Source organism: Colias croceus, chromosome 18 (assembly GCF_905220415.1).
Source record: "Colias croceus chromosome 18, ilColCroc2.1".
Classification (NCBI taxonomy): domain Eukaryota; kingdom Metazoa; phylum Arthropoda; class Insecta; order Lepidoptera; family Pieridae; genus Colias; species Colias croceus.
Window position 1 is genome coordinate 1,230,033 of NC_059554.1, and position 12,935 is coordinate 1,242,967.

A 12,935-nucleotide genomic window follows, 5' to 3' on the forward strand; every position below is an offset into this window, starting at 1 on the left:
AAGATTTTAAAAAATAAATAACACTTGTTCAAAAACTACAAACGATGCCAATAAATGTAGTATAGGTCAATTTTTTGTAGTCTTATTAGTTACTTAGAAAACATCATTGATATCGTTCGAAGTAAAAAATATAAATAATAGCGTGTTGATTAGTTTTGGAATGGGTTCCAAATTGATTGTAGTTTATTGTAGTGGCAAGAAAATTCTTTATTTGCGTTGTTTTATCTCAAATTATTGCAAAAAGGTCACAATAACAAGATTTTAAAAAATAAATAACACTTGTTCAAAAACTACAAACGATGCCAATAAATGTAGTATAGGTCAATTTTTTGTAGTCTTATTAGTTACTTAGAAAACATCATTGATATCGTTCGAAGTAAAAAATATAAATAATAGCGTGTTGATTAGTTTTGGAATGGGTTCCAAATTGATTGTAGTTTATTGTAGTGGCAAGAAAATTCTTTATTTACGTTGTTTTATCTCAAATTATTGCAAGAAGGTCACAATAACAAGATTTTAAAAAATAAATAACACTTGTTCAAAAACTGCAAACGATGCCAATAAATGTAGTATAGGTCAATTTTTTGTAGTCTTATTAGTTACTTAGAAAACATCATTGATATCGTTCGAAGTAAAAAATATAAATAATCCAGCAGCTCTAAGAAAAAAGTAGTGTCTAAAAAAGATTTAATGAAGAAAAAAACAATACATATGCTATTTTATGTAATAAAATAATCATAAATATTTATATGCAATTACAAGAGTGATATGTGATATAACTTAGTACTACTATTTGTTATTTTTTTATAATTTCAACTAATAATATAACTACAAACGACACGAAATCCAAGGCTCATAATTGTTTTGAATATATTAACTTATTGAACACTAATTTTTTTGTTTTTTATTGCTTACAGGGGTTTAACAGCCACTACAAACATATGAGTTTAGCTACAATCAACTACATTGTTTGTAGTTTTTGAACAAGTGTTATTTATTTTTTTAAATCTTGTTATTGTGACCTTCTTGCAATAATTTGAGATAAAACAACGCAAATAAAGAATTTTCTTGCCACTACAATAAACTACAATCAATTTGGAACCCATTCCAAAACTAATCAACACGCTATTATTTATATTTTTTACTTCGAACGATATCAATGATGTTTTCTAAGTAACTAATAAGACTACAAAAAATTGACCTATACTACATTTATTGGCATCGTTTGTAGTTTTTGAACAAGTGTTATTTATTTTTTAAAATCTTGTTATTGTGACCTTCTTGCAATAATTTGAGATAAAACAACGCAAATAAAGAATTTTCTTGCCACTACAATAAACTACAATCAATTTGGAACCCATTCCAAAACTAATCAACACGCTATTATTTATATTTTTTACTTCGAACGATATCAATGATGTTTTCTAAGTAACTAATAAGACTGCAAAAAATTGACCTAGGGTCAATGTACCACTAGCTGACCAAGCGCCAATACTTGACCAAAATTCAAATATACGCGCCAATTAAGAAAATACGGCAGCCCCAGATGATAGTTTATTGTTTTTTTCTATAAAGCAACATCATCTATAAAATAAAAACAAACCTTGCTGCTATTGGTCAGAAATATGGACATTTTTTCAACACGAAGATGTAATTAAGTAGGTGCCCCGTAAGTAATCACATTTTTTACTAAGAGTTTTTTATCGGGAGTTGATTGGGAAATCTTAATTTATCTTGAATACAATCGATTACTCTTTATATGTCTTGTTATAGGCATAATGTTGAACCATTCTGTTATAGACTTTCGGCTTCATTTTTGGCATGAACAGTTTTTCATGATTTTTAGCGGCCTGGTTATCTTTTGGAGCAACAAAAACAATTTTTCGCCTATTGTTGACCAGTATGGTCAGCTCTTGGTTCTTTATATTTTGCTAAGAAGTACTTGCTTTTTTTGTGCTTATACCTAATTTAACAAACCATATAAGCCGTCTAAGTCCTATTCCAACACCAACATTGCATCTCGAATCAACATCAACTTCAGTCAGTCATTTCCTTGAACCTCCTTCGCCCAAATTAGTAGATTTAATAACTAAAATGCAACAGCAAATAAGCCCAGCTTTTGGCAAACATTTAATATGGCCTTCTGATTCTCCGTTAAAAAAGAAGACTGAACGCTTGCCCTTTGCTACAACTTCCAAGAAATGGCAAGACTACTGGGTGTCGAAGGAAAAAGAGAAAAAGAAAAGATTGTATGGTACGTAGGTATAGTCATTAAGGATTAATAACACTATTGTAAGAATGATTTATAACATTTAATAAAATAAACTTCAATATAAATTTAAATACAGACTTTTTTTTATTTATTAAACAAAACTAATGTTCGAAGAAGGACATTTTGTCCATTTTGAAAATGGTCAACTTTTAGAGCAATGATGGTCAGATATTGGTGATCAGTGGTCAGGTATTGGTACTTTTAGCAGAAGTAACTTTCAGAGTCGTTTTCATCAAACCTTTAAAGGCTTGATAGCCTTTAAAGGTTTGATGAAAACGATACTAATTATTTGATGATTATTGATACTAAGAACAATAGTTGCAGTGACTATTCAATTATCTGTGTCCCAAAAATAACATTGAACGTAAAACAAATAAGCCGTTTTTTATATATAGCTAAAGATAAAACCGCTTAAATGGTCAACTAGTGGTACATCAACCCTATACTACATTTATTGGCATCGTTTGTAGTTTTTGAACAAGTGTTATTTATTTTTTAAAATCTTGTTATTGTGACCTTCTTGCAATAATTTGAGATAAAACAACGCAAATAAAGAATTTTCTTGCCACTACAATAAACTACAATCAATTTGGAACCCATTCCAAAACTAATCAACACGCTATTATTTATATTTTTTACTTCGAACGATATCAATGATGTTTTCTAAGTAACTAATAAGACTACAAAAAATTGACCTATACTACATTTATTGGCATCGTTTGTAGTTTTTGAACAAGTGTTATTTATTTTTTAAAATCTTGTTATTGTGACCTTCTTGCAATAATTTGAGATAAAACAACGCAAATAAAGAATTTTCTTGCCACTACAATAAACTACAATCAATTTGGAACCCATTCCAAAACTAATCAACACGCTATTATTTATATTTTTTAACTTCGAACGATATCAATGATGTTTTCTAAGTAACTAATAAGACTACAAAAAGTAACTAATAAGACTACAAAAAATTGACCTATACTACATTTATTGGCATCGTTTGTAGTTTTTGAACAAGTGTTATTTATTTTTTAAAATCTTGTTATTGTGACCTTCTTGCAATAATTTGAGATAAAACAACGCAAATAAAGAATTTTCTTGCCACTACAATAAACTACAATCAATTTGGAACCCATTCCAAAACTAATCAACACGCTATTATTTATATTTTTTACTTCGAACGATATCAATGATGTTTTCTAAGTAACTAATAAGACTGCAAAAAATTGACCTTTATTGTGACCTTCTTGCAATAATTTGAGATAAAACAACGCAAATAAAGAATTTTCTTGCCACTACAATAAACTACAATCAATTTGGAACCCATTCCAAAACTAATCAACACGCTATTATTTATATTTTTTAACTTCGAACGATATCAATGATGTTTTCTAAGTAACTAATAAGACTACAAAAAGTAACTAATAAGACTACAAAAAATTGACCTATACTACATTTATTGGCATCGTTTGTAGTTTTTGAACAAGTGTTATTTATTTTTTAAAATCTTGTTATTGTGACCTTCTTGCAATAATTTGAGATAAAACAACGCAAATAAAGAATTTTCTTGCCACTACAATAAACTACAATCAATTTGGAACCCATTCCAAAACTAATTTTTTATTTCATGGATGTATAAAATTTCAAAAATTTTATTCATGTTATTATTGTAGTATTCATTTTATGTATTCTTGATAAATTTTTAATTGTGTAATGAATTTTATGTTTTTATAACTATGTACTTATTTTTTTTTCTCGATGGATGATAAATTTGATTAACTATGTATTTTTAGACTTAAAACTGAAAAATTTTAAGACCTGTTTTTTTTTATAATTGTTGTACACGCCTGCTTTATGGCCAATTCAGTTTAGGAAATAATGATTAATGTACTTCTGTAAATTGTGTTAATTGAGTCATTATTGGTGTGTCTAATAAATAAATAAATAAATAATCAACACGCTATTATTTATATTTTTTACTTCGAACGATATCAATGATGTTTTCTAAGTATCTAATAAGACTACAAAAAGTAACTAATAAGACTACAAAAAATTGACCTATACTACATTTATTGGCATCGTTTGTAGTTTTTGAACAAGTGTTATTTATTTTTTAAAATCTTGTTATTGTGACCTTCTTGCAATAATTTGAGATAAAACAACGCAAATAAAGAATTTTCTTGCCACTACAATAAACTACAATCAATTTGGAACCCATTCCAAAACTAATCAACACGCTATTATTTATATTTTTTACTTCGAACGATATCAATGATGTTTTCTAAGTAACTAATAAGACTGCAAAAAATTGACCTATACTACATTTATTGGCATCGTTTGTAGATTTTGAACAAGTGTTATTTATTTTTTAAAATCTTGTTATTGTGACCTTCTTGCAATAATTTGAGATAAAACAACGCAAATAAAGAATTTTCTTGCCACTACAATAAACTACAATCAATTTGGAACCCATTCCAAAACTAATCAACACGCTATTATTTATATTTTTTACTTCGAACGATATCAATGATGTTTTCTAAGTAACTAATAAGACTGCAAAAAATTGACCTATACTACATTTATTGGCATCGTTTGTAGATTTTGAACAAGTGTTATTTATTTTTTAAAATCTTGTTATTGTGACCTTCTTGCAATAATTTGAGATAAAACAACGCAAATAAAGAATTTTCTTGCCACTACAATAAACTACAATCAATTTGGAACCCATTCCAAAACTAATCAACACGCTATTATTTATATTTTTTACTTCGAACGATATCAATGATGTTTTCTAAGTAACTAATAAGACTACAAAAAATTGACCTATACTACATTTATTGGCATCGTTTGTAGTTTTTGAACAAGTGTTATTTATTTTTTAAAATCTTGTTATTGTGACCTTCTTGCAATAATTTGAGATAAAACAACGCAAATAAAGAATTTTCTTGCCACTACAATAAACTACAATCAATTTGGAACCCATTCCAAAACTAATCAACACGCTATTATTTATATTTTTTACTTCGAACGATATCAATGATGTTTTCTAAGTAACTAATAAGACTACAAAAAATTGACCTATACTACATTTATTAGCATCGTTTGTAGGTAAAATAGGCTGAAAAAAAGTAAGGTTTTTTTTAAAGCGGGTTCCAGCGTGACGGAGCTATGCCTTTGTTATTATCTCTTTCCACGCAGCTGTATGACGAATCAGTTTGTCATTTCTGACATCTCCAATTGTAATACACCCTTTAAAAGCAAACAATGCAAGTATTAAATATAAAATTTTGTTAACAACGGCATTAATTCGTATTATTCACGTTTCGAATTTGACGCGTGAAGCGATTGTCTTTGGTCACTTGCTAAAATTAATAAAAAAAGTTGTCTATGGACTGGAGTTCTATTTTTGAATGGCCCGTTGTGTCTTGTGTTCCTCGGACCATGTAATTGTGACAAATAAAGGGTTTTATACAGTTCTATCAAATGAATAACACAATTTGAAAATTAGAATGCATTATTATTTGTTTTTTTTTAAGATAAATAAAATAACCAATACATTTTATACAGATTACGATCTAGGATTTACAGTCCATTTTTTCCAATGAATATATGTTTGTTTACGATCAAAATTATTGTTATGATAAATTTATATTTTCATCCCATGCCATAAACACTAAACCTAGGCTTTCTATAGCCAGGTGGAGTCACCCACAATCGTTACCCCCATTCCGAGGGTTAAGCCGACAAACATACAAAAAGGGTAACGCCCGTATTCTTCTATTGTAATCAAACTTTATTAACGTATTGTGATTTAGCATTTCTGTGGTTTGAGAGCTTTTGACTTATTGTTATAAATACTTAGTGTTGAACTCAAACTCAATTTTTTATTTATTTATATAAACTTTAACAAGTACCAATGAATAAGTATAATGTAAGAACACATCATAAGCATTGCAATAAATTTAAATTATTATCTAATTGAAAACATTGAGGGTATTTAAAATATTTCAGCTGTAATCTCATTTTTTTCAATATAACTTTAGAACTCTCTATTCAAAAAATGACATAATACAGTTTTCCCAATCTTAATTCAATTGCTTTTCTATAATTACATTCGAAAATAGAACATCGTATTCGGATTTCGAATTTCGAATACCCATGACGTCACGCGTCGACCAATCATATTTCGCGGCTCCATAGGTATCTCCCAACTCCGCCTTAAGCGCCCCTAATCTAATATTTAGGAATTTAATAGTGAATAATTGAAGCCCATTTTATGATTGCGTTCGAAGGTACGTGACTGGGCGAACGTTAGTTAATATTTTATTGCCTTCGATTTACTTTCAATTGTAGGTCTCTGGAGGTTTTATATGTAGTGGAAAATGTTTTTCTGGCAGTATAACCTAGTCGTCTGTATTAGCAGTGTGCATGGTGCTCTTAGATACGTATAGGTAATGAAAATCTGTAACTATGGTTTCAGGGCCTGAAATTTTTTGTTATCGACGTGACAACGTCTTATAATTCGATAGAGCCGCCTGCACGCACGAAAAAACATGACTCATGCGGCGTTACCTCGCTCTGAGGCGTTCCATGTAAGGCTTGAAGTGCGAGCTAGAGCGCAGAACGAACGACAAAGAAGCACAATCGGACGTTGCCACGTTCAACTATCGTCAGTAAACCGACTTTACAGACAACCAATTTTTTTTAATTTGAAAAGTTATGCGAGGTAATTTCCACTAGTAAGTATGAGAAACTCTTAAAGTCTGCATGTGCATCACTAGAAAACGACTTACCTATTTGTGTGTAAAACTGTAGAGTCAAATTATGGATATTCTAATATGGCTGAATATTGACATAGCAAATTTTCGTTAATTACCATTTTCATATAAACACTACAGTTACATTACCTAACAACGAAACTAAAAATCTATAAAAAAATTGCACTAACAATACTCGGTGACCCATCCAAACCGCGGCCACCGCGGGCGACGCTTGCCCGTGATCAATTGTATCGGTGACCGACACAGTTTACTCAACGTAACTAAATAATCAATGTCACGCCTGTCCGTTCTTTTGTTTTGTTTATTTGATGTTTTTTACGTCGCTACGGTGTGAATAGAACGATTTAATTATTATAATTATGTTTATTGTAAGGTTTTGTAAATAAGATGCAATAACATGTATAAAAAAAGAATTTAATACGTACAATTTTTTTTATAAATGATTAAGAAAAACCGATCCAATTTTCATATAGCTTAGGTACATGATTCTTATTTCTGTAAATATTATTTTTAGAGTATTTTCATGTGTCTGTCTGCTTGTTTAACGATATAGCTGGACCGATTGTAATAAGACTGGCATTTGCTGTTACGAAACTAACTACAAGTTATAAGTGTTGTATAGAACTACATTACAGATTATATAACAAGGCAATACCACAAAATATACCGATTATTGTATTACGCCGCCCTTGCAAGGGTCTCTAAATAAAATTATCGTCTCCGCTGTTGGATTGAATTTACTTCATAATTCTATGACACGAAAGGTTTTTACACACGAGCGGTTCAAACGCTGGTAATACATCTTATAAACGTATGTATTAAAAGTAATATTCTTGAATGTTAAACTAGGAAGAACTTTTAAAATATATTCAAATTTAAGAAATAGCCACTATTTTTTTTTCTTATTGTATGTCTGTCTGTATGTCTGTTCTGTCTTATTGTTATTAAAACAATTTTTTGTAGACTTTCTAAATCGTTTTTACAGAAAAATACAACAAAAACCATTCAATAATCCGTCGCGTTATAACGCCCCGTTTCAACCGTCCGTGTGACAATCCTAAATATTATTAAAACACATCACGCGCCACGCCGGACAAATGTGCGTAGAATTATGCTGATGTATCCTGGTAGCTACTTCGGATTCTAAAGATAACTCCACTAATCTTTTCACTAATCTATCTTTTAAGATACACCTTATCTTTTATCTAAGTACCACGAGGCCATGTACGAAATCCTTTCATTTCCATTCCCAAAAATTTCCTATGAAACCAGCAGCGTAATTAACAACGTTAAAATGTTATTTTAATGACAAAGAGTTGCCAATTTTAAGCACAGACTATAAAATAAATTCCCGGCTCATTCCACAGATGAAAAAAGCGCGAAATTACCAGAATCTCGCATCCGAATTTCATCGCATAATTGTCAGTTATAATTGAAAAACGTAATTACGGAGCGCACGTCAGTTAATTAATATTAAATTCGCAAATAATCACCCCTCCCCTCTCCCCCGGGATGGGATGATTGAATTATAGGGAAATTTTGAATTTTGAATAATTCACGCGGGAAAGTTAGCCCTTTTGCCGCGACCTCGGCTCGAGTGACGTCCCATTTTTGAATTTGAATTTTTAATTAGTTTGTAGCCTAAGTGCGATTGTTAATTGTTTTATAATGTTCTCAGGGGTTGTAGGTATTGTATGCGCTTTGACAATTGACTGATCCCTCTTGTTTTATTTGTATGTGTAATTCATCTAAGTAAGAGACGATTATTTATTGAAATAAAAAAATATACGTGGTATTCGATTAACGGAAACGTTATTACATTGATATAGAAAAAAAATTCAAACGAAGCAATACGATAGCTGCCGTGAAATGAAAAATAATTCGCGCATGGTGAATTTTAATAAACAAAAGGCAGAGGGAAACGAATTTCCCATTATGTAGGCGCAGATCATTGTACCGCCTCACCAAAATTCAATTTCGTTCATTTCGCCATGTTCGCGCCGACAGAGCCGGGCGACAAACCAAACAATTACACAAACGTGCGTCGAAAGCATAATTTTTCCACGAAAAAACTATGTGTGAAATGTGGAAAAAAAACCTGGCGCTTTGTTTGCTTTTCGCGCCAACGCGGTGGCCACTTTTGACAGCTGTCAAACGTGAGCGCGCGTCTTTTGTGCCACTTTCCCCTCAATTAAAAAAAGCGTCAAACGCAACGTTATCCCACACAAATTACCAGGGCTACATGAATATGAAAGCGGTAATCAATCGGAGATACGGCGCTGATACGTGCATAACAATTCAGCTCATTTCAATAGCTATTGTGGCGGCCGCGGCGCCGGGACAGAACGTCATAACTGCGTCCAGAGCTGCGCCCATCCGTCACTCGGAACGAAAGACACGCGACAATCGATCGAGATCGAGACGCGGCGACGTGTTGAATGATTCCAATTCTCTTGACAGATCAGAATGACGAAAGAAGAGTTCTTTTTTCAAAACTTAACGGTGTCTTTTGTGGAGGAAGGTGACGCGATAGTGAAGCGACGACGAGCGCTGTCAGTGTTCAATTGCCTCTTGACGGGCGTTGACGTGTGTAGGATCTAGATCGCGTGGACATGTTAATTGTCGGTCTGCGTGGGAGTATGTCATATTGACAGCGTTTCATTAAAAACACGTTCAACCCTCGACCTTTAGAACGGAAACGCTGTCAGAATTTCGCCAAGATTGCGCCAGAGGTTATTACTCTATTAAAATTGTCTGTGGTTATTTTTAATTTGTATTGAGTATTGACTCATCGATACGGTTTAACAATATGCGCTGAATTCTTTCATGTCATCGTTACATACGCTTTATGGCGGGTTTGTAATTACAATCATCACGCAAACTACTTTATTCAAGAGAGAATAGGGACATTTATTTATTACAATAATTGGAAATTACTAGAAGGAGAGATTTTAGAGCCTAGAGACGGTCTATCTAACGACTCAAAACAGGCAAAGCGACAAGCCAACAAACAATACTTACTCAACGCAGAAACACCAAGAACATGCAGCTGATCATAACTTTAGAGAAGACGGCATCGCACCATCTTCACAACAAGCGATTTGGTAACATTCATTCGAGAAAATAATAAAATAAGAATAGAATATGATTGAATAGATAATTGAGTAGAAAAGATGTTTCTTTAAAATGAATACATATATTCATGCTGTAATAGTTACTGGCGTGGTTTTTAATGTCAAGATCAAGGATTATTTATGTCAAGTTTATAGAAAAAATACGATTTTTGCCAATAGGTCACGAAAGATTTAAATAAATGTTACCAGGGAGTAAGAAGCAGCAAGAGCTCACCTGGGTCTGTCGCGTCGAGGGTCTGCGGCGGCTGCTGGCTGAGCGGGCCGGGCGTACCGCCGGAGCCCGGCGAGCGCACGTCGTCGTTCACCGCGCCGTACGACAGCGAGGAGGAGGGCGGCCTCTGTTGACAATAACCCAGTTATGACGGCCTGGTACCAACGCGGGAAGCGAAGCTAAGGTTTAGAGTTGGCTCTACAGAGTTAGGCTTAGATTTAATCTTGAATTGATAGGTTTCAGGGCTACTAGGATACACGGTTGAGAGACTACTCTGCCATTAACATGCTATGTTCAATAAGGATTAGAATTAATCTGTAATACTACTAGAATAGGTAGAATGATCTGCTTCGTAGCTATTACAACATGTGTTTTCAGGATACTACAAGATATAATGGGAAACTTCGCTAAAATTGTCTAATAGTTGACTTCAGTAGTTTGCGTGATTGTGGTACAAACGTGTCTATTTCATATACGTGTTGTACAATTCTAATTGGATGATACATGACGCTAATTAGGGAAAATCGAATAAAAATTGGCGTTTCTTTCAAATCTATCCACTTCAATTAAAATAGTAAACAAATTGTGATGAGGCAAATGAATTTGACCGTAACAATGCTTGGCCCATTACCCTTGCAGGTGCGCGTAATGGCGGGCTGGCGTGCGCGCGCGCATCATTACGCGCATGTACATAGAAATTGCAAAATATTTATTGACGGCGCTGAAATTTTTAATTCCGCTTTTTGTGATCGGCTACGTTATTAAATTCTTGATGCTGTTTCATTGTTTGTTGTTGTTTTAATTTATGGTTATGTGGCAGATGAGCTTATGTTACAGAATGGTGATGTGATTTTATGTTCGTTTGATGAGGTCTTAAATATTCAGAGAAAAGTAGTACCTAATAGCAGCAAAAAGAAACAATTTAATCTTATCTTGCTTGAAGTCAAGTCAATGATTGAAAAGCTTCGATTTCTACCTCAATTTATCTATTAAAATATTGCAAATACAATAAAGCATTCGTAACAATTTTATTTGCCACAAATATGCGATGTTTTATTGCTAGAGCCATAAATCTTAATTTATTTTTTATTTATGCATAGGCACTGGACGTAATTACACTCCAAATAGTAATTTGGGCAACATTTGATTGATACCTTTTCACAATAATTCGTCTGGCAATTATCTAAAAAAAAAACAGCATTTAATTGCCATTCATGTATTTAATTGATTGTAATACTAACGATCGTTAGGTGTCTTATTACGACAGGAGATTGTTTTAATTTAAAATAATGGCGCCCGACTTAATTGAATATCGTAAAGATTACGGCGAATGCCTTAAGCTAATTTTAAACGACTCGCCTTAAATTAAAATTTGCTTCGTAATCTGTGCTGAAACCATAGATAATAAACGTGTTGTGTGGGGATACCTTAAGTCCGATGTAACACCAGCTGAAATTCCATTCAAAAATAGAACGCGCGGTATAACCAACTGGCAATTTCAATAATCATTACAGAAAGCGAACAGGCGGCGATTTTGAATTCGTATTTAGAACAGATGTCCGCCGCGCCACTTTCAATTACACCGATCAAAAACTGACGCTGCTCAGGTCTATTCCCTAATTTGAATATCGAACATGTGTTTTGAAGGTTTAACGCGGATTCTAATTTCGATTTCCATGAGAACTATGTGACTATGTTGACGAATAAAAAGGAACAATCGAAATTCGAAATGTGTTTGAAATTGGAAGCATAGACAAGATATATTGAATCTATTAAGCCGTTTAAATGAAGAGCATATTGTTCGTTTTTTGGACAGGAAGCGATGTCACTAATGCGCGCAGTTCACACCATATGTGTCTGGGAATGGCTTACTGATTATCGTGTAATTTTGTTTGAGTTTCGTGTCGTTAGCGAAAACTGTCAGTTAACGATTGAACACCTTTCCGCTATTATTTTTCGATATTGTTACACGCGATATCGATGTTTGTCTATATCGTAATTTGTGTTTTGGAAACGCAGGTGTTAATGTTGAGAGATAACAAGCCGAATTGTTAGTCAATTCTACACCTTTTTTCATACGCAGTATTATTAGTTAGAGATCCGAAAGCTTGTGTGGTTTTGCAGACGTTTGTTGCTCTATAACTCAAAACTGCTGAACCGATTTGAAAAAAAAAATGCTAAACAGCTAGACACAAACATTTCAGGCGGACCTTAAAATAATTCCAGTATAATGTGCAATTTTACACATATCAAATTTATAAACAAACTACATATTATATGAATTCTTAAAGATTAAATTTTACCTATCATAATCCATCAAAATTTGGCAAATCAGGGTTTATCCGTTCAGTAGGTACCTATTCAGATAAACAAAAATTATACCATAAATTAATTAGTAATTACTAAAATAGTATTTAAATACTTTGAGTACTATGTGTAATTATTATTAAACTGATTTCCACCATTCACATGTCACTGGGTCGCAGCTTCGATTCCCAGAAAGGGCGTGGTCGAGTTTCGGTGTTTTTTGACACCGATCT

The 12,935-nt window shown here is 32.6% G+C and overlaps 1 protein-coding gene across 6 annotated transcripts in view; it reads right to left on the minus strand.

The window, feature by feature from the left end:
• Positions 1–12,935, minus strand: part of LOC123699986 (homeobox protein homothorax) — a 244,097-nt gene that overhangs the window by 147,118 nt on the left and 84,044 nt on the right. For 4 of the 6 annotated variants that reach the window (XM_045647058.1, XM_045647056.1, XM_045647057.1 and 1 more), the window contains exon 7: positions 10,399–10,522. The exons of the other annotated variants lie outside the window; for them this stretch is intronic. In XM_045647058.1, the coding sequence (XP_045503014.1) occupies positions 10,399–10,522 (124 nt within the window). The remainder of the gene's footprint in view (positions 1–10,398; positions 10,523–12,935) is intronic. 6 annotated transcript variants of the gene reach the window in all.